General features: G+C 37.4%; 1 protein-coding gene across 1 annotated transcript in view; it reads left to right on the top strand.

Annotated features, from left to right (window-relative positions):
* Nucleotides 1-26,956, top strand: part of LOC113233691 (pleckstrin homology-like domain family B member 2) — a 169,109-nt gene that overhangs the window by 25,469 nt on the left and 116,684 nt on the right. The window contains exon 2 of the mRNA XM_026468870.1: nt 23,541-23,729. Coding sequence (XP_026324655.1) covers nt 23,656-23,729 — 74 coding nt within the window. The 5' untranslated portion in view covers nt 23,541-23,655. The remainder of the gene's footprint in view (nt 1-23,540; nt 23,730-26,956) is intronic.

The raw sequence follows: 26,956 nt of genomic DNA, 5'->3' as shown, positions 1-26,956 counted from the left end.
AATTGCTCTCTACTGATTTATATACTTTCTATGTTAGTTATCTCTAATATTTCTAATATCCACAGAAGGTCTTGAATCTAAGTTTTTGAAATAAATAAACGTAAGTAGAATAAACTTCCTGAAACTATAAAAAATTAACTTAAAAAGAACCTAATCAATAAAAGCTATTATGTGTAATGTAATAAAATAATACAATATTTATTTTTTAAATTTAATGTATAGTACAGTAGAAAAAAAGAACATAAAAAAACATTAAATTATATAAAACTGTTGGTAGATATCTAATCAAATAAGTGTAACAATTATAGAGACTTGTTCTACTATTTGCTGTGTCTTCAGGGTCCATAATTTGATCTCAATATTTCTATAAAATGCACTATGGAACGCAAATAAATAAAAATAATTTTAATTATTGAGATTTTAATTAACTACACTAGTTTTGTTATGATTATGAATACAAGATGAAAGTTATTCAAAAATCTCTCACTAGATGTCACTAGTAGCGACGACTGCCGAAAGTCAGTAGAAAGATCTGTAACAAAAAACACATACGAAAATTTTTACGACTCTGTAAGTGGACCCGTGGCTCAGATGGTTAGAGCAAGGCTACGGTGCAGCATGGTCATGAGTTCAAGTCCCAGCGGGTCGACGAAAACTTTTCTGTGTTCGATCTTTGTATTCATAATCAAAATAATTTAATTCTAAAATTAAACTTAAAACCTGTTCATAAGTTACTTTGAAAACTAATGTTAACTTACATTTTTTTTATTTTTATTTATTTATTTATTGCAAATAATGTTGGTACAAGCATTACATACTAAGTACAAACATACCCCGTCGGGGTGTAGCAAAGTGAATTGTACATAAACAGCAGGATATAAACGTAGGTTCTTAAAATAGAGATTATACAAGAGTTAAAACTAGAGAGTAGATTCCATGAAGTCTCTTACGCTATAGTAGCACCTATTTGTTAGGAGACACTTTAATTTTGTTTTAAGTATGTTGTCATTTTCTTTGTTAAGTAAGTCCGGAATTTTATTATAAATTAAGATACATCGGTAGAGCGGGCTTTCCCTGAACATTTCTAATTTCGGGATCGGTAGTACTAGTTTAGTGTTACGACGTTCGCTTCCAACAAATTCAAAAAATTTTAAATGTTTTCTAACAAACATGACAGTTTCCAATATATATATAGACGGAAATGTTAGAATTTTGTCAGTTATAAAATGCGGCCTGCACGTGTCCCTTGGGCGTATGTTGTCTATGATGCGCAGACACTTCTTTTGCAAGATGAATAAATCATTTGCCTCAGTGCTGTGGCCCCACATCACTACGCCATAACGAAGCCACGCGTAAGCGTAAGCATAGTATGCCGATAGAGCACATTCACGCCTGGTATTAGCTTTAAGAACGGTTAGTGCATAAGTAAACTTTGATAATTTAGATTTTATGTTATCGATATGATTTTTCCAATTTAAATGTGTATCTAATGTTATTCCTAATAGTGTAAAATTGTTTGTTTCATCTATACTGAGGTTGTTTATAATTGTATTTAAATCTAATGGTTGCTTTTGATAAGGTTTAAACTGTATTATTTTCGTTTTGTTGAAATTTAATTCTAGATTATGTTCTAGAAGCCAGTTTTTTACATTATTGAAAGAATTTTTTATTTCAGTTATAGTATTGTGGTCGATGTTTTTGCATTTGAATAACAATGATACATCATCGGCAAATAGTATACTTTTTTTTTTTTTTTATTTATATTGTTCACTAGATGTTAACATTTATTAATTTAGTACCAACTTTGTATACATGTCTGTGGACTATTGTCTGAACTGCCCATGTAAACTTACATACCGTAAAATTATTGACTTTAGTCTGTATTGTATACTTGCATAAATCAATAAATAAATAAATAATGACTCATCCGTAGAACAAAGACCTATGTGCAAGATGCTGCTTATTCTCAGGACATTGTACATTTCGTTCGTCGTTCTTGAACTGTGGATTATCCACAGTCAAGATATATATATATACATAGTAATAAATACATAGAAATATCTAAAAACACCTTTAGATAGGGTATTTGAATAACGAGATTATGTTTTATCCTCTTCGTTGTATAATCACATCGGACTCTGTTCTTCGGATGAGTCGATAACGTACCAAGCGAACGAGATCGTAAAGAAAAACTAAACTACATGTTTTCTGAGGTTCAAATGGGTTTCATCAACATCTTATCAATTAGGGCATTCAATGTAGGCGGCAAACAAATCTTAGCAAATTTGCTTCGCCTACATACCGTTGTGAAATGTTCTCTCGGCGGCTCTTTAACGTGACGCTCGAGTGCCAAAACCGTTCTTAAACCATTTAAATAAAGTCTACAATCCTTTGTATATTTAAAAATATCATTAGCGTAGAGGTAGTTAGGTCGTTACGTTGAAGACGAACCTTTAATCATAATATTTATAACGTGTCTTAAGGGTACGTCTTTGTTGAAGACAGTTCCGTATAATAAATAGTGTCATTATCAACAATCCATTATACATCCCATTGCTGGGCACGTGTCTCTTATCAGGGGATAGTTTAGATCATAGTCCGCCATACTGGCCCAATTAATTTTGTAAAGCTTCTTTTCCTCAAACATGCTCGGAAATATTTGCATTAATTTCAAAAAACGGACACGTAAATTTTGTCATTTATGGACCATGTGACTTCTTACCGGTCAAGGCCTGCAAAATATATATGAAAATCCATTACTATCCACATCTCTAAACTTTTCAATCTAGTAAACAGGCAAAAGAAAAACTCATACAGCCAACTGCCCAGTGTTCATAGTTGAATTAAAAACACCTGCCTGTGCCGCTTATTTTTTAAAAAGAAGAAAATGGCGTGTAAAAATAATTGAATTTCATGGCAGTAAACGTCGTGACATTAAATATCCTTAAAAGTTGCAAGGATTATTTAAACTTGAGTTCGTGCTGACACTGGGAGTCGAGCCTGCACTACTAAGCTATCACTGGTATCGTTATAAAACAACTTGGACCAAATACGCAGTTTACCACCTTCATCTCTTATCACAAAATCTTTATGTCAAGCGATAAGAGACTGATGAAATACTCCTAGAGAGTAACGAACCTTTTCTGATAAAAAGTGTACGAGATGTTGTTTTCATGCACTGTGCCTACCTTGTCACAATCACGTGCGTTGTTGGTATGGTGTAACTGTTGTCCGCAACTTGACGTCCAAGCGCCTATTTTGTCTGTGTTTGGTTCTACTCGTGGCGCCCAAGCTCCTCCAAAAATCTCAGCACCCTCCTGGGTTTTTCGAAGACTTCGGGGAGTGAATGGTCACTCCAAGGTATTTCGTCCTGTAGTTGGCCACGCAGTAGGATGTGCACGGCGGTTTCTTCCCCTCCACGCGTGCTCTGCATACAGCGGGCTGTCCGTGATACCTAGATTGAAAAGTTGTTTATTATATGGACCATGACCCATTAGAGCGGCAGTTAGAATGCCTTTGCTTTTGAGCTTAGAAATTTACGAGATAGTTTCATTTGTTACTGAAATTCTGCAGATTTTTTTATAGCACAAGTCGTGCCAACTGAGACACTGCCGTTGCGTCCTTCACCCTGAGTCGTAATTTACCAGCACCCTTACCCTTTCAAATTGAAACTGAGTAATGCCCACGTTACTTTCACAAGGAGCTATTGCTACGACTTTTGTTTTGCTAACTGCAAGAAGATTTTGTTGACAATTTCCTCTCGGTTTATGTTAAGAAGATGCCTGTTGTCTTTAGGAGAAAAACCCCCTCTCTATTAAAATATCTTGCTTTTTTGCTATTGGTGGCGCCGTTTCTAAAATATCAAGTTTTCCGCCCGATACATCGTTTAAGGGCTACAGACTCCGCTATTCAACGAGTATTGTGAGAGATATGTCAAAATATCTTTTCCTAACAGCAAGTCTAATAACTTGCGAGCGATTTCTAAGTGCTACTAAAATGCTACTCGAAGTTTAGTTCGAAAAGTTTATTAAAATCTATTTTCATTGTCATCATTATTAAAGCACTCGAACACTTAGAAAATATTCACTGCGATACGGTTGAATTCGGACCGTCTCCTAGCAAACCGCGCCAGACGCTATGCCAACTAAGCTACTATTTTCATTGTCTTTATAAGTAATTACACGAACATCCAAAATGAAACTATTTTATACGGATATAAATAGCGTATATCTGTTAATCAAAAGAAACGAACATTTCGGTCTTATTTTTTTTGGTTCCGTGGTCACCTCGGGTACTGGCCACTTGGTTTGTTTGAACGATTTAGATTCGTAAACAATAGCTTCATTTCCAATGTAATGCAATCCATAAAACCTAAGAACTGTATAATGTACATCGGTAAAGATGGGACGTGTAAAAAGCCGAAACGTTGATATGTTTGAAAAAACAAATATATAATTTTTTATTGCATTGATATTCAATTATTTTTTGTGAAATTACTGCACTAGTTTGTTATGATTATTAACACAAAGATCAAACACTCAGAAAAAATCCTTCGAAATGGAGAAATCTAATGATATTTCGTCGTAGATGGCGCTACGACTAAAAAAGTCTTTGGAAAACCAAATATACGACGCAAGCACATAGAAGAATTTGTGAGGTTCGCTGGTTCGTTCCGTCGCTTGTTGGTATCGCGTCTGGCACGGTATGCTAGAAGACGTCGTTCGAATACGGCCGGATCGAAGGAATTTTTTCTGAGTGTTCGATCTTTGTACTCAAATTAGATTCGTAAAAAATGGCTTTATTTATTGGCGTAACAATCGCAAAAACCTCAGAACTGGATACAAACTATGAATTCAAAGTTTTGAACTTAGCACTTATGTCACGGTGTTAGTGAGACAAATCAGTTATACCATCAATGGTATTAGCTGATGACACAAGTGGTATGGACGTGCGTTGAACACCAATATTTCGAATGATTCAAAATATCTTCTTTAGTTTTATTCAAATAAGTATTCTTGTAATTTTACAGTCAGGTATACTATTTTCAGGTGTTCGTCTTCACAAAGTCTCAAATCATCTCATTTACGGGTCAATGCGTACGCTTCTATAATAAGATTCCGATTGATATTCAAAATTTGCCATTGACGAGGTTTGAAACTATATCTCGGATTCGGAACGTATCGGATGTAGTGGTATGGGCACTGCTTCGGTCGGACTAGTGTTCACTATCTAATAAGCTTAAAAAAAATTAAGAAAAAAAAATTAAGAAAAAAAAATTTATGAATTCGATTTTTTTTCGTGCAATATTATTTAATACAAGTATTGTATAGTGAAATATTATTTAATAATTACACGATAATATACTTGAAAATTAGGTAGAAATTAGGTAGTGAACACTAGTCCGAGAATGACCGTTAAAACTTTTTTTTTCAACGTTATGACATTGTAGTTGGGAATTCAATAATAATGGTCGGACCAGCGAAAACAAAGCTTAGGCATACAGAGCTGGCAGCCTATGGAAAGCCTCGGCAGTGTTCGGAATGCTTCGGCAGGCTTTTATGTTACCGTTACGTTTTACATTGCGTCTTGTGTTGGATGCGTCTGATACAAGACACACGTTTGCGCGCAATGTACGCAAACCTTGGAACGCCCTACTGAATTCCACACCGTTGCGAATTTGTGGCGTAAGGATACCGCTGACTATTTGCTGTCATTGTTAGCTTTCACGTAGGTAGGAATGCTGAAGAATCCCTTGCCATGCTGTTCCCCACAATGAGCCGAGCCTATTACTTTACAAGCTAAGATAAAGTAACTGACAGCTCTGTTTATTAAATTTATTACTCCATGTTTGCTAGAAACTTCATTAAACAGCTAGTTTTATTGCATTACCGTGTTCCAAGGGCACAAACTGATCACGTATTATACTCGTATGTCGTAACTTGTAAGTGGGATCGTATCATCTATAGTATATATGTATTTAAATTGTCTAAATTACCCATATTGTGATCTCACTCACTTTCTAATGTATGGTTTTGTTGTGTGGTTTAAGTTATAAGTTTCTTCTTTTAGACTATTAGCGGTGTCCTTTTTAGGTTTTCTTTTATGCCAAGTGACGGGACGAACATTTCATGCGCCTGGTGGTAAGCGACACTCCTGTCCATTCACAAATATCTGAGAAGCACTGCCACTGCGCCCGGCACCCTAAGACATAAGTTGACAAGTCTCTCTAGTGCCTCTAATTTCACCAGCACCTTTACCCTTCAGTGCTCACTAAATTACCCTCGAAAATTTTCATCGATCTCCGATTTTTTTTATAATACCAAGTGAGAGGACGAGCAAATCGCCCTGGTAATAAGTGACACGCCAGTCCATAACATTGCAGTACCACTCTGCTTTAAGGCACTGCCACTGCGTCCGTCACCCTGAGCCATAAGTTGACAAGTCCCATGTGCCTGTAATCTCATGTATTGTGTATTAAATCATAAAACGCGTGTGTACTGTATTTTTTTCCAAATAATTGTTTTTATATCTTTTCTCTTTTCTTCTTTTTCTTGGAAACAAATGGCCACGGAAGTTTATGTAAGGTCCTGGAGATAAGCAAATCTTAAATCCCAAGAACAATATAACATGGATTCGTAATTTTATTTATAGGGTTTGTTAAAATAACGGTATTTGTCGCAGGCAGTACATTATCTATTTAATAAATCTCTATACGGTTGCATCCTCATAGTTGAGACTCGTGACCATTATGTGGTCATTTTGGAGTGGATGAACTGTTGCCACCGTTGACATTGGATGTTGTTCACAATACCTCTCTAAAAAAAATGTCAATCGAGAGATCCTATTGCCCTTATTAAATATTGTCATATCACATTTTGCCATAAATCGAATAGTTTAGTAGGAAAACATATATATGTGTACTTTTTGTATGGGACCATACCTTTAGTGCCCCATCGTTACGAAGTCTTAGTCGATCCAGTCTTGGAATCACTACAGACGTATTATTACACCTATCTTCTATAGATTTGCATTGCTAAACGCGCGCCTAAACTGCCTATTCACTACTTATACGCATCAGACAAATCATGTAGGGCTAGCATGACAGGGCGCGACTTGCGCGAGAGTGACAAAAAGCGCGAGATCTCTTTGTGAGAAAAGCAGTATCTCGCGCTTTATGTCGCTCTCGCGCAATTTGCGCCCTGACGTGCTAGCTCTACTGTAATAACAATCCGTCCACATTGTTGGAGATCGGCCTCTAGATTTAATAGCAGATATCTCATAACTTACACCAACGCAAAAAAGCAGCACCCATTGACGGTAGTGATTCAGCATAATATTTCTTATTGTTACCCACTCTGATACACTAAAAGGGTATTGAACTGATCCCCTTCCCTTTCTCTAAATTAACATTCACTGCTGGTTTTTGTGTATTGAATATTTATAATAGTTAAACATTTTTCATTGGTTCATAATGTCAGGTCATTTAACTTAGATGGATTCTGTATACCCCGAACGGCATATCCTAGATATCGTCATGGTCAGAGCGAGCATTTTCCCCATACAGCGATTACGAGATCATGGTCATTTCCAGCCTTGATTCAGCGATCGTGGTCGTATATCGAGTTCTTTTTTAAATTACGTAACTAGATACTTACGACTTATTCTTATTTCATTTTTAAATGTAGCCAGTTCTAAACCTGGTTAAGTATGAGGGGATTATGGATTCAGTGTATGTACAAGCTGTCAACTTGAATTACAATTTAACTTCTAATATCAATGTCAAGAAGTTGTATAAATGATCAAATTTGGCCACTGTAAGGAAACTCTACATCACTGAAACTGCACTCAGAGAACATAGGTCTCTAAAATACGATCTAAATATTTCGAAGAGGAGAAGGAAAGTAATTGTGGCACGAGTACCTAAAGTAAACACAATATTTGCAAACTGACAATTGAACAAGCGACCTGCCCATTTGTATAATTTAATTGATAAAAAAATTAGAAATATACGCCAAAAGTTATAGAGACTGCAAGAAATTAATATCAAAATGGCTACAATCGAAATCGTATGAGGAAACCGAAGACAGAACACTTGCTTTAAAAATATTAATCTCCTAATCTGTAGCAACAGGCTAACACAAACGCAACACGCACACACATTCATGCACACACACTAACACACACATACGTTTTAAGATGCAAATTATATTTATAGAAGTTGAGAAAATTGCTAAAAAACTGTTTGTTTTCACATTGTTTGGAAATGTAAAAATTAAACACTAAATTAAGTATAAATTAAAAATGTTAAATGTGCATTTATAGCTATAGAAGAGCGGTGCCTCCTGACACAGGCTTGATAAGCTTAATAGGAGGTATCATCCACTGTTAATGCAAAGTTAATTGTGTTATTGAAATAAACATTTTATTATTTATTATTATTGAGAAATGTGCTAGTTAATAGTTTGTTTTTATTAATTTTTTTTACATATAGCGCTTTTTAAAGCATATTGCTAGTTTTTTTACACGTACAGCCAGTTACACGCGGCGGAAAGATGGGAGTCCCCAATGCTGGGGCGGTGGTGCACTTGCACATTGCTGCCAATGCGTAGCCAGTTGTCCTGGCATTGGTTGGGTACGATATGCTCCCATCTTATTCCTATGTATAATTTTGTTTTATTATTATTACTTTAAACCTAACACTAGCTTAAGTATTTTTCTTTACTAACAAATATTATGGATGAATGTATCTGAAACAAGTGATTTGTTATTATTATAATGCCACTGTAAAAGACCATTTCATTTAATAAATGATAAAAAAATGTCATCTCAATTGACGCGAGAGAACTCGTAAGGAAAAAAACCCACCACCAAAGTATTTTATGAATTAGCACGCGGGAGGCGGCACAGGAAGCGTTAAAATGAGGCGTAACCCACTAACTCGGAAATACTGGACCGTGCACGTGCAAAACATGTAAATCGTAAAACAGTATTCTCTTCCGGTATTCGACAAATTCTGAAAACGTAAAATTGTTTCAAGATTTCTCATAGTGTTTCGTTCGGGTTGGCATTATAAACGTCAACATTTCCAACTTACAAAGGTTATAAGGATGCATTCAAACCTGGCGCATACCGGCATTGCGCTGCACGCGTGCTGTTAAGTGTGGGCAAGCAAGCATTTGCAGCACGCGTGTGGTGCAAGAAAGGCACACGAACAGGGTTCCCAAGTTTGTTAATTTCAAATCATCTCAGTAGCGGGATTGCTATGCGAGTTATTGCTAGATAACCGAGAGATATTGCTATAGCAGTACCTCGCGCTTCATGTCACTCTCGCGCATGTCGCGCCCTAGTGCCCTATAGTTGTGTGTCGATATAACAACAATTTTGTACCTTTGGTATTCCATTAAAAGTGACTAGTAGTGACGTGCCAGTAGCTAGCCATCGAGCTACTATTCAACTGCCAATGCATTCTTTGGTATTCTGTTCTTCACGAATTTCGATGTCGTAGTCTACTAATTATTTAACGTAAAAAAAATACATTTCATTCGAAAACTATATAGCTAATTAAACGAGATAAAAATTAAGATATGCATAGTAATTCCCATGGTCGTTTTAGTAAAATAAATAAAATAACATAAAAATGTTTTGTTTGTTCATTTTAAAGGGCATAATACAGGGGCGGATGTTTCTATTTAGGCTTGTTAGGGCCTATGTCAGGAAACATCGCTCTTCTATGATATTAATAGTAATCTTGCTCTTATATTATTTTAAGATGATGAAACAGACTACCTTAATATCTACTATAACTAGTGTTACAAGTAATAGAAATTTCACTAATAACAGTAATTTTTAACTTTTCAGACTGAAAATAGATTAACCTAAGTGTTAGTGTGCGTGAGTTCAAGTATGTGTATATGTGTCTGTAGGGGTGTAATTATATGGAAGGCAACATCGATCGTTAGTGACTGAAAAGATAAAACGCCATCACTGCTATTCCACTAACACTCAACTGCCATCGCAACGAGAATTTAGAAGAATAACAAATATTATCATTATTGCATATAATCTCAGTCTCAATGATAATTCCCAATGGTTTCAAGGAAAATTGCAGACGTGGGGCACAGATCGCACAACGTAAAGCACGTGTGCAGCTCGCATTCGCCAGATCTGTGCGAACCCTTAGGTTATTATTACTAGTTAGATAATCATAGGATAGTAGATGTCAATTTACTTACAATTCGGTTGTTCGGTAATACGGAATGCGATCTAGTATCGAAAAAATGGTTAAGTATAAAATTGAAGGTAAACAAACGTTTACAATATTATATGTAATTTATGTATATTTAAATTAACATTTATTATTTGGAAAATATTAACAACCTCTCAGAACTATATTACTAACATCATACACAAAAACGTTTAAAAATAAACTTTTAAGTTTTTGTTGTACTATCTGACGCTTTTTAATCTGTATTTGGTACAAAGTAATAATTAAACATGTGTAGCAACTGTGATGCGTGACTGTTACATTGAGAGCAATATATTAGTGGACAATAACTAAGATTACGCTTTAGATATTTGTTACTGAGTGACGCCAATCACGCCGAATCCATTGAATGATAAAAATGATCGGTGTTAAGCGTTAAGATAAAACAAGATAGTATAACTAAAAATGCCTTGTGGATACTAGATGATTTCCCCGATTGGAATTGTTCTAAATAGTGTCCCCGAAGTCTGTCAGAACACCAGTTAGTCATCTTACTGATAATGACTAATCATCAACATCATCACTAGCGTTTTTTTATATATCCAGTGACGGGACGAACCAGTCGTGCGCCCGATGGTAAGCGACATGCCTATTCATAACAATTGCAGTGCCACTCAGAGCTTTAAATCGCAAACCATCTGAGTCGAACAAATTTGGTGGTTTAATGGTTAATTTTTAAATTAAAAAAATCTCTGCAAGTTTTCATCTCGTTCCCTACATAGTATTAGGATATTTTCATCCTAAATTGTACGTGTGTAGTCCATTGTCCGGCGAGAAAGTTTGGTAAAGGGTGTATCGGCATTGTACTGGAGATTAGTGCGACCTAAAGACGATTGGTCGACCGATTTGTTGAAGGGTTTATGAGCTATATTTTGACTTTTTCTAGCGCTGTTTTTTTTATACCAGGCGATCATAGCCCAATTTAAGGCAATGTTTACTTTCAAGAAGCTTATTTTAAACTCAGCTACCGAACATAGCTACAAGTTGCGCGCCTGGTGGTAAGCGACACGCCAGCCTATAACAGTTGCAGTGCCACTTAGCCACTGAGGGACACTGCCACTGCGCCCGCCACCCTGAGATATAAGTTGACAAGTTCCTAATTAGCCTGTAATTTCACCAACACCCTTACCCTTCAAAACCGGAATACAGTAATGCTGACATTGACATGACACATTGCTGGTTGGCGGCAGAAATGCGTAAGATGGCAGTACTTCCCTCGACGAACTCTTTCACAAGGAGCTCTATTGCTATTATTGCAGATCATTGCTGGACACAGGCCTCTTCTAATGCGCGTCATTTCGCCCGGTCCTCAGCTTGTCGCACCCATCTACTGCCAGCAGCCTTTCGCAAATCGTCAGTTCATCTGGCCAGAAGGTGTCCTAAACTACGTTTGCCGAGCCATGGTCTCTATTAAGAGCTCGCTTCCCCAATAGGTAATCGGTTCTTCGACAGATATGGCCAGCCCCTCAGCTTGCTTATTCTACCAGTTAAGTCGACGACCTCGGTTCTCTGTTGGATAATCTCGTTTCGTATCTTTTCCTTCGGAGCAACAGGACTTTTAACTGGTGGACTAGCCGAATCGTGAATTCGTAAGTGTCCACCTCTTAGCTCCGTATCATCCGTATGTCTCAACGGGTAGAACGCACTGATTGTCTCGAACTAGATAACTCCCTGTATTATGAGTACCAGAGCAAAGAAATTCACTCAGAAGCACTACCCAGAACATCCAGACCAGAACCAATTTAGAAAAGTTCATTTCCGATTTGGTGCTACCGGGAATCGAACTCGGGACTCACTCATCCAGCGCTCACAGTACAAGTCGTCGGGCCACCGAGGTCGTAAATTTATCGATGCTGAACATTACTTAAGTACTAAATAATTTACCTAGTTTTGATACCTAGTTATTGCGGTCTGTATATATCTGTCGTAATAAGGTAATAAATACAAATTTTACTACAGTGTAACAGTAATAACTCACATGTGGAGTAATGGTTATGACTAACCTACTGACGCTGTGGCAAGATGAACCGATGACCTGAAGCCTAACCGTGTAACGTGAAAAGCAGACTGAAGTTCAATGTAAAATCCTACATAATATATATTTCTGAAACAAAAACCTTGTGTTTCTGGTTCCGATAAATGACAATGTGCGGGGTTTGAAATTTCAATCTGAAGTACAGACTAACTTTCAAGTTACTGTTTTGTTGTTGTGGACCGAATTCCTAATGAAGTCATATACATCAGGGAACTAGAATGACCGACATATTTGGCAGTCAGTAAGTTTAGGGGGCAGTGGGCCAGACATGTCTGCTGGAGGGCGGATGACCAATGGACCAGAATTGTTCTAAAGTCTTGTAGACGCCCAGTAAGATGGATGGACGAACCGAGAATGGTGTCCAACACCGGCTGGATGCGGGCGGCATAGGACCGGGAGAGTTGGCGTGCTCAGGTACAACCTGAAATGTCATTGGTTGATTCTACATAACAGTGGAAGTGTTGAATCGATCACTTTGGAAAAAATGTATAGTATAACTGAGGATATACGGTGTGGAAACACAAATTCCTAAAAGTTTCCACTATAGAAAAAAAAAAACTTACCTCGAAATTTACAAGAAAACCGCAGGTACTTTACATATACCAATGATTGTTTTTTATATCAATTGAACTAAATAAAACATGTATAGTATACGATATACATTTTTGAAATGTAAATGTGTTTCGTTTGTAAAAATATTATTTTTGAAATAAAGCCCGGGTCCCTGCCGTTCCACCCAAGCAAAATGAACCGTATTACTAAATTGGTAACTATATTCTATTTATTTTTCGGTAAAGACGACTAAATCGCAAATAGAATACGGGATAGTGCAACTATCTGTTTATTTAGTAACAATCGCCCATCGCTACCCTGTGCTTGCGCAGATTATAGTGCCTTTCTATATACCTTAAGGGTCGGTAGGTCCTTATAATCAATAATCTCAGTACAGAGTACTAAAAACCGACCTCAAAAGTCATTTAACCCCTACTTTGCCAATCTTACAGGTGGAATACCACATCTGAGGTTCCCTCTTTCCAACAAAAAAAGAATGATCAAAATCGGTTCACAAATGCTTATCGCGTAACACACATACAAAAAAACATGTAGTCGAATTGAGAACCCCCTCCTTTTTGAAGTCGGTTAAAATGTAGAAAGAAACAGGAGCTGCCGAGAACCGTGAGTGAAAAGTAACTAAATTAGCCTAGCACAGAATTGGAGCAGTTTTGACACATTCGCGCGATTGATGCACGTTTGTTCTACAAGCTATTAAATGTCTGTAAGAAATAATGATACTGACGTCTACAAACCACCCGCTATCGTTGCGCGTGTACGCCAGCGATCATTGGTAAGTCTGAGTAGTACTTACTTATCCTGTGAAGTTTCGATACTGCGTGTCGCTAGAGATTCAATATTTTGATATGTTGTAAAGCAACGCTTGTGCAATAAACAGTTTTTAACCGATTTCAAAAAAAAAGGAGGAGATTATACGTTCGGCTGTATGTATGTTTTATGTATGTATTCCGATTTCTCCGTCAAATGTGGACCGATTTTGAATTTTTGTTTTGTTTCAAAGGGTACTCTCTCTCTCTTATTACCAAGTCAGACTCTGATGAGGGGACCCCTTGGAAATCGAGGAAAATCCTCAAATTTTATAGGCATGCTAGTGTACTCACCGATTTCTCCATCAATTGTGGATCGATTTCGAAAATTCTTTTTTGTTTCAAAGGGTTATCTTTCTTCAAAATACTCTCGAGGTGGTCCCTGATGCCGACAATGCTGTTCCGGGTTCGTTTCGGCTATCACAAATTACTACTTATATTCCGCAAATAAAAGTCGACTTTTGCTTGACACAATATGTGTAATCAACAAATTACAATCACAAAAGTATAAAATGTACAAATGAGTCCGTAACAGTCCCATTGTCACCAAGAAGTCAAAATCTGATGAGAGGATCTTATGGAAATGGAAAAAAAGCCGATAAGGAAACTTTTGAGGTCTTTTTTTTTTTCAATGAAAGAGTTACAACTATTATCTTTGTTTATTTCTTTCAGTGACGTCACTATTAAGATTTTGAACGCTATTTGACATGGAAGAGTTAGAACTCTTCCATGAATTAAAAGATGTAATAGTAAGTTGTTCTACATCACTTACAAATGTTTAGGGCGGCGTATCTCGGGCGAATGTGTTAAATACTTAGTTTTTTGGTACTACCGGAAACCAAACTTGCATTACGCTCGAGTTGCTCAACCGCTGCGCCGTCAAGGTAGTGGTTTATGTAAGGCCAGTGAACTCTCTTTCATACTATACAACAATGCCTTTTTTAAATTATTCAACATTATATTTGCACAAAATCCTTTTAAATGTGTATGCTTCAAAATACTCGTACGCATATATTTAAATACACTCTTCATACAGAGACAGTGACTTTCTATACTGCAATTCGAAACGCTATTTGAATGTACGTATAGTACAATTTTGAATGGCTAATTTTGACGTATTTGGTACCCTGAACATTAGTGAGTGTTGGAAGCGTTTCACTTAATTAGCAATGTAAAGATCTTTGTTTAATATTATGAGAGTTTCGTCTGTCTGTTTGTCGTGCTTTGTGGTATGACAAAACGTCTCTTTGAGAAAGCTTACAGACAGAAAGAAGAAAAAGAAGCATTTACTCGACTATTCACGATAATATTTCAAACATATCAAATAGTATCAGTTAACACGTTGAGTAAAGAAACAAAAAAAAAAGAAAAAATAAAATTAAGTAACATTGGGACCCCTCTGGTATAAATTTGTAAACGTCCAAGTATTTCCTCAAGACCGTTTATTGAAGCACCAGTAACACACCAATTTTTTTATAAATACCAAGTGACTGGACGAACAAGCAGTGCGCCTGGTAGTAAGCGACACGCCTATCCATAACAGTTGCAGTGCCACTCAGAGCTTTAAATCGCAAAGATCGTAAGGGCACTACCACTACACCCATCATCCTGAGACAATACAAACAAGACAAAAGACAAAATAGCGAAAATAGATAAAAAAGCTCAACGTCACTCAACGAGCTTTGGAGCGAGCAATGCTCGGCATTTCTCTACGTAATCGAATAAAAAGTTAAGGAGATTCATAGAAGAACATTTGTCACCGACATAGCTCAAATTAGCAAGTTGAAGTGTCAGTGGGCAGGGCACATAGCTCGTAGAACTGACGGCCATTGGGGCAGAAAGGTTCCTGAATGGAGACCACGAACGAAGGCGTTCAGTGGGACGGCCCCCTACTAGATGGATGGATGACCTGGTAACGGCGACGGGTAACCGATGTCTAGTCTGGAAATCGTTACGGGAGGCCTATGTTCAGCAGAGGACATCATCCGGCTGATATGATGATGATGATAATGAAAGTACAAAAATTTGTATGACCTGCATTTATTTCAGTCGTGAGTTTGGGTGTAATTTACGGTTGCCTATGTGTGTGACCATGGCATCTGCGATACAGGGTTTCCCTAGCGCAGGGATATGAGCGTGTGCGTTAAAAAAGCGCTAACCGCTGGTCCATCGAGATCGTTGAAGATAGAAGACCAGTGTCTTCAAAACAAAAGAGGAAGCTTTTTAAAGACGTTTTCGGAGTCCTTTGCATTATCTTTCCCAATCGATAAGTAATCTGTGACATGAAAATTCTACGTAATTAACATAATGTTTCGGCATTGGTAATAGGTCGAGTTATATTGGCGGATTAACTAAAGCCGATGTAATCACATCCAACCCACCTACACTAAACCTATGGTATTGCACAACGTTGACCTAGTAAACCTACGGTTTGAGGAGGCCTGAGGCCACAGCCTTACAACCCACAAATCACGAACTGTGCGCTTTAAGTACTATCAGCGAAATTGAAGCCTTGCCAGTCCCAAAACTGTTTGTAACCCCGACCCTTATTTTGCGAAAACGCTTTGTTTAACATGAAAATATGATCTATCTTTTAAACGACATTGGTTTATAAGAACAAGCTGGCAGCGGGTGGTTGCTGACCACTTGCCTGCTTCTAAAAATAACGGAATAGATGCAAATTTTTGTAATCATAAAATAAAATTCGCTTTCATTCCGCTCCAAAGCAATGTAAATTGAGCTAAATGGATATGCGACTTATCCGAACAACAGAGTCTGATGTGATTATACAAAACTCGTTTCAAAATAAGGTCAATAGATGGATGTTTTCAGAATTTTTATATATTATTTCTTTTCGGTAATATAAAATTGAGCCACAATCGATCTAAAGTAACTACTACCTCCGTGGCCGAATGGTTACCACGCCGAACTGCCACGTAGAGGTCCCAGGTTCGATTCCCGGGCCGGGAGAAATATTTGTATGGCCTACATTTATTTCTCTCGTGAGTTTGGGTGGGTGTAATTTATGGTTGTCTATGTGTGTGTCCATGGCACCCGCGATACAGGGTTTCCCTAGTACGGGGCTATGTTAGTGTGTGTGCGTTATATTTTAAAAAAACCAACGAACGAAATATACAGTGTCCCGAGAATAAGCAATCTTGCACATAGATCTTTGTTCTACGCGTGAGTCGATATAACCCTACTCCAATCAGCATTCTAATTGCTTAATGCGCAAGACAACATTGTTATTTTGCCTTTTCAGTTCAGTGTTGCCAATTAAACACTTTTCTTCCAATTATCTGTGGAATTGCTGACAGTATTACCGTCTAGACAGCTTTTTGTACTAATTATACGATATAGTAGAGAGCGTTAAGTGGATTTAATCGACCTCTCAATTGAAAAGTAATAATTCTCCCTTTGAGCTAAAATCACTCTTTAGGGCTTTTACGACGGGGCGCGCTCGGCGCGAGCGCGACATAAAGTGCGATATGCTGCTATTTTCGCTGCGTAGAGGTCACGTGCTGTATGTCGCTCTCGCGCAAGTCGCGCCCTGGGGGCCTACCATAACCTTGCAAAAAACAATCTTATTTCAATGCAAGCTTATGGTAAGCTTATTATAATATTACTCATATTCGGACCATGACAAACCTGTGAACCAAGTAATGTTGCTAAATTGCTTCCCAATATTGTCTATTCCTTTCTAAAAATGAGAAAGAAATAACGCTATATGAACTGTATAATGCCATCTCTTTCTTTTTTGATTCTACGAATCGTCCTATCGTAGTACAATTTAAAGTACTTAATATTATTAACATTAAGAGAATTTCAACTGCCAAAAAAAGAAAAGTAATAACGTAATAATAAAGTCTATTAAAATTACGTTGTTCTCAATTATTTTTCCGCATTTTCATGAAGAAAAATAAATAAAACAAGCTGAGTCTTGATTGTCACGTTGTGAATTCGGAGTCATAGTCTAGTGTCAAATGTTAATATCGCCAAGGAGTATATAGATGACGCTGTCAAAATTTTACGAAATAAACATCGCGTATTTTTATTTAATGACAAATTATTTCCTATGTACTATTAAATAAATAAAAAACAAAATATTGAAGAGATATATGTAAATAAATAAGTTCCACTTAACTTTTAATCAATACAAATCAATATTTAGACACTAAATTCGAAAATAATATTGTTTCCATTGCATCCGTGTAACTATTTTAAGATTGCTAAATTTGACATTAGAGCAATATTACTTTAATGTTAAAGTCGCCTCATAGTACGAACTGAGTGAATGAATAGTCACAAAGCTGCCAATAAAACATCATAGTTTTAACATTACAATAAACCTACTTTAATCGTGTTATGGTACGAAAAGTCAATGTAAGGTATACTAAGGTAATACTAATATTGTTTTAAGAAGTTGTGGTAACACGACAGGGGTGCTAGGCCTACTGATCTTTAATAGAGTCTTTGGTTCGTATATTAAAGTACGTCGCAGAGTACGTAGTACATAGTAGAGTTTATTTTCGTTTCAGTAACATTTAATAACAACGAGGAACTTAAATTTTTTCAGAGATTTTTTAATTTATTCGAGAATAAATATAAAAAATCTATCTGAACCCTTTAATTTACGTAAAATGGCATGCGCAGAACGGGATTTCTTAATAAGGCGCATCGGTTGGTGCATGCGCAGGTATATTTTGGAAGAACCTTGGCTCGCGGCGATTTTTAAATTAGCATAAAATTTTTGATAAAAAATACATACCGACAGAGATTGTTCGCCAAAAAGACGAATAATAATGATCTGACTCTAGATTGCACATCTACTTGACAATTCACACTGGGATAGTTTATCATATCATAAGTATCACACTTTACGTATGTTTAATAATAATAATATTAACATCATACCAACTGACGGGACGAAAAAATTATGTGACGTTACATCACAAAGATCTGATGTGAGTTGACAACGTTGCCATTACTGCTTGGCGGCAGAAGTAGTACTTCCCTAAACGAACTCTCTGAACTCTGCTAACTCTTCCTGTAACAATCAACTTTTCAAGAAATTACACAAGAATTAAAGTTGTCAGGAATGTTACTATATGTCATATCACAAATTATTCCTATGTCCACGTATTAGTTTGGGCCCATTGTGCAACAGCGAGATCGGCATGTCTTATATTTCTCCGGTGGTAAAAAAAACTGTAAAACATTTTTAAATTTAAATTTTTAACACTTTTTTACACTTTACCTTGTTTTTAACAGGTATGGAGGTACTGTTACTAAAAATAATCGATTTTGTAAAATAACAATCTCTTAATTTAAATCTAGTACGAATTGGATCTACGTAAATAAGCCCTGGTCAACTGAGTAATACTTGACCAAATATAAAGAGGAATGATTGCTAATGAAGCTTCATGTTGTTCACGTGATCTGTCAATTTGGTCGAGTATTATTCGACAGTAATTGTTTTGGACGGATGTTGGGCGGAGAGCGAGATTAGACCCCCAGAAACGTAATTAATTTTAATCGTACGGAAATGTCTTGAAGAAACTTAACACTTCCTTGAAGTGAAACAACTTTTCGCTACGCTGATTTTACGCCGGTCGAGTTCATCGGTAGCGGCAGCGCGACAAACTTTTTTAACCGACTTCAAAAAAGGGGGAGTTTTCAATTCGACTGTTTTTTATGTATGTTACGCGATAACTCCGGTATTTGTAGAACCGATTTTCATGATTCTTCTTTTTTGTTGGAAAGAGGGCACCTCCATAGTGGCCCATTTAATTTTGAAGAAAATCATCCACCTCTAACAGTGGCTGTTCACGCATGAAGATTCATTTTTATAAATGGCGCCTAAATTTTATTATTAGGGGCAATTATTTTAATGGTTGATTTTGCTACTCTTCAATTCAAGGCGTTTTTCTCTATCAATATAATTTGATTTTATTATCTCCCGTGTCAAGTCCCGTAAAGTGGCAAATTAGGGGATGAATCCGGGTTTGCGCACTTTCCGGTAACCGATAAAACTTGGTAATTATATGTAATTCCACGTACTTTGAGGTCGGTTTTTTTAATTGCTACTAAACGTACCAAATTGTTTACATTTACTATTTACATAGAACTATATCATTATGAACTTAATGTCAATTGTCTAACGATACGAGTTTTCAAGAGAATTCTCGCGCGGTCTCAGCATTATGCTATGTATAATTTTTATACAAAAATTTTTTTTCCATTCCGTTCCACGGCAATGTAAGTTGATCCTTAAGGTGGTAAAGCGTCAACTTTGCTGATATTACATAATAACGGCACCTCGCTAAGTGCATACACATTGATGTCAGCGACTGTACCTTATTCTTTTGTTTCGGTTTTTAAATTTAAATAGCGCAGCTTTAGAACACATAAACTTCGATTTTCAAACTACCGACATACCGAACGTACACGATTGCGCAGGAGTGTTACAGCGCTAATAAATGGCTCACACTAGTCCAATTTGAGCAGTTTAACGCATTTTTCTATTAGCTACAGTTGCGAAACAATGATGTAACTTTGTGTAGGAAACATCGATAAGACAATGTTTTCTATAATGCTCGTAGGTGAAGACAACCACAGCCGCCTGGTTGGGATAACGTTTGCCTTCTACATAGGATATCTCAAGTTCTATTTGTACTGGTATTTCGCATTGTGTCGAAAAGTGCGGACGCGACTTTCTGTGAAGGTGATAATAATAATAATTATGTTAGAGAACTTCATCAATTACCTGGTTTGAATAAAGAGAATTCCAGAACAACAGAATTCACTCTTGGGCTTAGTAAAATTGGTTCTATCTGAAATCGAACCCGGGACCTTTTTATCCAGTGCTCTCAGTGCAAACCGTTAGGCTACCAAGCTCGTGTAATGAATAGAAGGACGCTACAACAACGTAGACCCAAATATAGACTCGTGTATGATCAGGGACTCATCACACTTGTCGGAATCGGCTGGAGCCGGCCAGAAGAAGCTTCACGTCCACTGAAGAGTCGACACTACCTCATCTCGAATTCAAATTTTTCCCGTACTTAATATGGTTCATTTTGGGGTGGAACACCTGGGACACGGGCTTTACTTCAGAATTATTTTTTTTTACAAACGAAATGGCTTTAGCCATTTGAAAAATGTATATCGTATACTATATTGTTCCACTTAGTTCAGTTGATATTGAAAAAATCTATACAATGTAAAGTGCATATTGAATTGAGCGTTTTCTTGTATAATTTCGAGGTAAGTTTGTGTTTTTCTTTCTATAGTGAAAGTTTTTAGGAATCTTGTTTTCGCACCGTATACTAATCAGCGTATATCTCAATTATACTATATATTTTTTCCAAACTGATTGATGATTTGACGTTGTATAGACTCTTAATAAGAGTGGAGAAGACGTCATACGTTTCGCCTGTGTAGAGTCGCATCGTTTGTCTATAAGTGCGGTACTTCTGTAGGTCAAGGAGACAATCTTTATCTCTTAATGTCTCCAGGTCTTCACACCAGGCATATACAATATAGGGTGAGTAGCAGAAGAGCTCCTTGTGAGAGTTCATCCATGGTAGTACTGCCAGCTGACCTATGTGTTTCTGCCGCCAAGCAGTAATATCAGCATTACTGTGTTCCGGTTTCGAAGGGTAAAGGTGTTGGTGAAATTACAAATTGCGATTTAAAGCTCTAAGTGGCACTGCAACTGTTAGACAGGCGTGTAGCTTACCATCACGACTTGTTCGTCCCGTCACTTGATATTATTTAAAAAAACCATTCACGAAGTTTTAAAACTAAAGTGAATCAAAAACTTTTCACTAAAGGTTATTTATTATACAGTTTCTGCGTACTTGGATGACAAGAATCCGTGGTAATGAGTAACCCGTTTAGCTCTTGCAGGTAGTCTTGTTCAATGATGTTTGAAATAAGTATTGTAAGTGATAAATGTGTACAAGGCTTTACGTCTCAGGATGACGGGCGCAGGGCAGTGCCTCTCAAATCTTTGCGATTTAAAGCTCTGAATGTCACCGCGACTGTTATGGACAGGCATGTAGCTTACCATCAGGCGCACGACTTGATCATCCCGTCACTTGATATTATATATAAAAAAAAATAACTCCTCGTTTAACTGCATGGCAAACAGCCCTAAATTTATAAGAAAGACGCCTACGTCCAGCAGGAAAATGCGATTGACTGATGATAATGGTGTTGAAATCCATTCGGAATTTCAAAATTTGAAACACAAAGAATGGGTTAAGACTTGTCTCCATCCCGCAACTGCTAATCTGAATCATCTCCTTAGAGAAGACCTGTGCCCATGACTGATATAAGATGTTGCATTTCGCAGTTCAATTTAAACTTGTTGTCAAGCTTACAGTCTTATCATATTTTTAAACAAAATATTGAAAGTATTAAAAACATTTATGTTTGACAGCAATTGTATGTAAACAAAAACTATTTTCGTCAATCACGTAACTAAGATGTGCTCATTGAAAAAATTAGTTATGAAAAGACATGTCACATGTCTGCAAATATGATTTTCACTTGCACCCCACGATGTTGTTGAAGTGGGAATCTAAGCCCGGTAACGTAATTTTTGCTATTACTTTATAATAATATATAAGTTACCCACCTTTGGCCAGTCAATATGCTTTTTAAATTTACAATGCCTTAGGTAACCGAGCGAGTCGACAAAGTTCTCTTGACGTCCAATCAAATTGCACAGTCTACGAAAGAAATTCCTTAATTTATATTCATGAAATTTCCAATTCTAGTAGTAGTAGGGCTCCTTGTGAAAGAATTCGTCCAGGGAAGTACTGCCGCCTGTGAGCAATACTGCGTTCCGGTTTTGAAGGGTAAGAGTGACATTACAATCACATAGGACTTATTAACTTATGTTTCAGAGTGACGGGAGCGGTGGCAATACTCCTTAGTACTTTGCGATATAAAGCTCTGAGCGGCACTGCAACTGTTATGGATAGGCGTGTCCCTTACCACCAGGCGCACGACTGTATCCTTGATATCGTATAAAAAATGAAACTAACATAAGAGACAAAAAAGGTTTTGGATTTCGATTCGATCTATCATCGGAGATAATTGAAGTTGAAGTTGTGCCGCACGCAGATGTGCCGAATAGTGAAAAAGGAAAAGTAAAAAAAGGAAAATTAAGCAAGATTGTGTCGTTTCGGTCGGGAATCTACATTTCGCTTAGTTTGATCGAACATTCTTTTAAAAATCTCCTCTAAAGAATAAATTTTGCCATCAGCCAGCAAAAGAGAATTGTCGCCAGCTTCTTGGGCGCGATACCGTACAGTGCAACTCTCGATACATTTTTTTAGCGTTAAGGAGATAAATTCTGGACTTATTTCTATATTAGGCGTATTTATACGCATTAACCTATCTATAAACTGAAAACATTCTAGTTTATTTTGACATTGCACAAAGTGTGAGTGGGTGGAGATATCTTTTCGTGAAAAAACGTTTTTTTTTTATACGACATTGACACTAAAAAAACTGATTAGATAACGCGTTTGTTTTTAAACATTTTCGGAAATACAGTGTTTATTTTAAGTATACACTGTGATTCACTTGTAGCAAACAAAAGAAAAGAAACAAAAACTAGACCTTCACTCACATGCATGACGTATATTGTCACCTGTGGGAATATAATCCCTAAGTGGGTCAAATGCAGTGTACAACTGTGTCTTTGTAGTCATATATTGTCATCGAAATAAAGACTATAATCTAAACAACCGTTATGTAACTGTTCCTTTGACAGGCTCCATATCCATATCCGTTCGCCTTATTCGATAAGCCTTTCTGAATTTAAATTCACAACGTATCTTTTCAGAACGATGATCCTACTACACACTGATTGGACGGCAATGTCGTGATAAAGATCCTCATTGGCGGAGCGCTCGTGCCGCTGTCGCGTCGGCGGGCGACAAGCGCTCCGGTTGGTGGAAATGTCGGGTTTGCAAGCTAGAGGAGAGGATATTATCAATGGAGTCGATGTTAGAGAGCAAGGCAGCGCTCTAAGGTCAGTTGTATTTGGTTACTTTAATAGTTTGATAAATATGAATGGAATAGTGGGCTTATTGTCATTGAGAGTGGGTGGTGAATAGTGGCTACCGCTAGGACAATGTAGGCGCACGTTAATGAGACAAAAATGCCAATGTCCAATGACTGTGAGCTAATATATTTTTTTATGATTGAAATAAGTGCACAAAATGCGCATTTGACATCCGTCTCATGAGATGGAAAGTGCTGACGTCAACGATGAAGCATGCAGACCTAAATAACGCCAATTCACTTTCGCCTCGCCCGAATCTCAGCCTACTTCTAGTAAGGATGATGAAAAGACGAAGGAGGAATTAAATCATGGAATTCCATGGCTCAGTCTCATGATATATCCTGTAGAATACCGATAAAGCAGGTAACTTCACAACGCTGTTCAGGGCTCTGTAACTTCGCTTCTTCTAAATCCGAGTCACTTATAAACCTCTTGACACGCTTTTGTATAAACTTTATCTTTTCTATACAATAGCACATCACCTTTCGGAGAATGTGCGCAAGAACTTCACAATTTTATTCCAGCCTCACCGTTCCTACTGCGATTTAAGAAGCTCGTGTAGAGAAGCAGTATACATTTTGCTTTTCGAAATATATTGTAAGAATTCCACGTACGTGACAAACGCTCTTCCAACTAAGTGTAATTTGCTATTGTGAATTATTGATGATGATTGATGCACTTCAATGCCTCGTCTGTTCGAACTGAGTTTCCTAATGACAATTTAATTAAAACAGCACCTTATTCGCAACTTTCTAGAGTGGAAAACCTAAAAAACCCTTGTGGTCACAATGTCCGTTCCTTCTATAAAGTTATGTAGAACATTAATGTACCGACTGCGATACCCAAGGGCTGCCACAGTTCAGTAAATGCTCCCCCAGCCCCAGCGGCGGATCTGTTGGTTGGCTCCGCCACAACACCCTACGCGCATCTGTGTGGACTCTCCAAAGAGAGTCCCATGGAGTACTTCACCGCACGGGCCAATCACCCAAATTCATTCGCGGAGGACAAGACGGGCGGCAACTACGCACCGACACGTCTCTTACCCCGTGGCCCCACCGCCACTGTGTGCATCCGCGCAGACCCGCTCGATGCGGACGACAACGAGCTCACGCGTAACACCGACCTACTAGTGCCAACCAAGCTCCAGGGGTCAGTACTTCCCTAGACCAACTCTTCGACAAGGAGCTCTACTGATAATAAATTAATTTTTAACAGTTTGTATTCTTATAATTAAAATCATTGATCATAATCATTATAAATTAATACTTATTACCGGAACAAGACATTCCTATCGATTTTAAATCAAGCTGTTTTTACGGTTTCCATTTCCACACTTTTTCACTAAACTCGCGTCTAAAGAAAAAGTTGATTTATAATCTGTATTTTAAACAACATTCTATTTTCGACTCTATCTTTTTAAATTTACGATCCATTTGGGTACATCGTAAACACAGATAATAAATTCTACATCGAAACAATAAACAAACAACTTCAAAGTGTAACGCGATTGAAATAGAGTTGAAAATTGGTAATAATAATTCGGGGTTGCTAGAGTAAGCTTGTAGGGTGACCAGCAGAGCGAGAAATTGATAGTTATAGCACTGATAGCGGCTTGTTGCAGCCTATAATTTATCTTTGCTGAGGGAATCTTAAGCGTGAAATACACAAGAGCGGGCACGAGTCGGGCGCGTGTCGGGTCGGGAGCGCGGCGGATCTTTAGTCTGTTTTTTTCGAAGACGGAGTAAAATGACATTTGAGGGGTTGCCAGTTTTCATAAAATTTTAAATAGTTATGTAGTTGTCGATAGTTTCATCGATAGTTTGTGAAAGAAGATAAAATTTTTGTTAAATTGTGTAAATGATTGCTAATTGCGTTATTGCCTTCTTTATTCTTATTTTGACCGTTGGCCTACTAGTATCGAGATCAATTTTTATTAACATACATTTTAACAAGACTAACCGGATTGGATTATACATTGAATTAAAATGAAAAACTTTAAAATATGTCTCCTCTTCGTATTTTTCATTAACGTAGTTCTATTTAGTCGATGGAATATTTATAGACAGCAATCACTATCTGCTCGCAAGCGGGCAACACTTTGTCGCATTAACTGTCATTTTACTCCGTCTTCAAAAAAGACAGACTACCTGTAATTCCGTGTATTTTATATGGACGACAACACACAGAGCGCGGGCGCGTGCGCCCATTTCACGCCCGGAAATACACGGAATTAGACCCGCCTCATATCCGACCCGCCGCGCACCCGACCCGACTCGCACCCTCTCTCTGTGTGTTTTTCATGCTTAAAACTTCACTCAATGCAATGAATTCTTACGCAACATTAAATATACCTAAAAATTACTATCCGGTAATTCTCGTAATTGAAGCAAGAAATATATGACACAGTAGTTAATACTAGTAAGTTCTTTTACTTTGTTATAGTATCGTATCTTCTAAGCATCCTGGCTAGCATTAGGGAGTTACATAAAATTAGTAACGAGCTTATTCCGGCACATCTAAATGTCCTTCGTAAGTAGCAGTAGAGCTCCTTGTGAAAGAGTTCGGCCAGTTCGTGCCATCTTACCTATTTCTACCATCAAACAGTAATGACATTACTTATGGTGACAACCATTACTGTGTTCCGGTTTTTAAGGGTACCCTTACCCTGCTGCTGGTGAAATTACGGGCACATAGAACTTGTCAACTTATTTCTCAGGGTGACGGGCTCAGTGGCAGTGCCCTCAGATCTTTACGATTTAAAGCTCTGAGTGGCACTGTTATGGAATTGCAATGGAACAGTTATGGACAGGCGTGTAGCTTACCAGCAGTCGCGCGACTGTTCGTCCCGCCACTTGATATTATAAAAAAAAATAGACTGACTCACGGATACCCAGACATAGGCTTCTAACTTATAACTCCTCACATTTTGAAAACCGATTACGTCGGTACGGCGGTGCATTGGGATGACAACTGTATGACGAAGAAAATCGTGACCTTGATCGAAACTGAAACCAGACATTAGTAATTCCGAAAAAATCTTAACAACAAAACTAACCAAGGTCATTCTTTGACCTTTATGCTAATGATCATAAATCTGGTTTGTCAGACAAATATCGGTCATCATCATTCATACAATTTGTCATGAAAACGGATTATAAGTGCACGTAATCTTGCTTGTAATAACAGGTTGGAGT

This window comes from Hyposmocoma kahamanoa, unplaced genomic scaffold (genome assembly GCF_003589595.1).
Source record: "Hyposmocoma kahamanoa isolate Upper Pololo Valley unplaced genomic scaffold, ASM358959v1 79, whole genome shotgun sequence".
In the NCBI taxonomy this organism is placed as follows: domain Eukaryota; kingdom Metazoa; phylum Arthropoda; class Insecta; order Lepidoptera; family Cosmopterigidae; genus Hyposmocoma; species Hyposmocoma kahamanoa.
The sequence above is the reverse complement of the archived record's forward strand: the minus strand, read 5'-3'. Positions and strand labels throughout refer to the sequence as shown.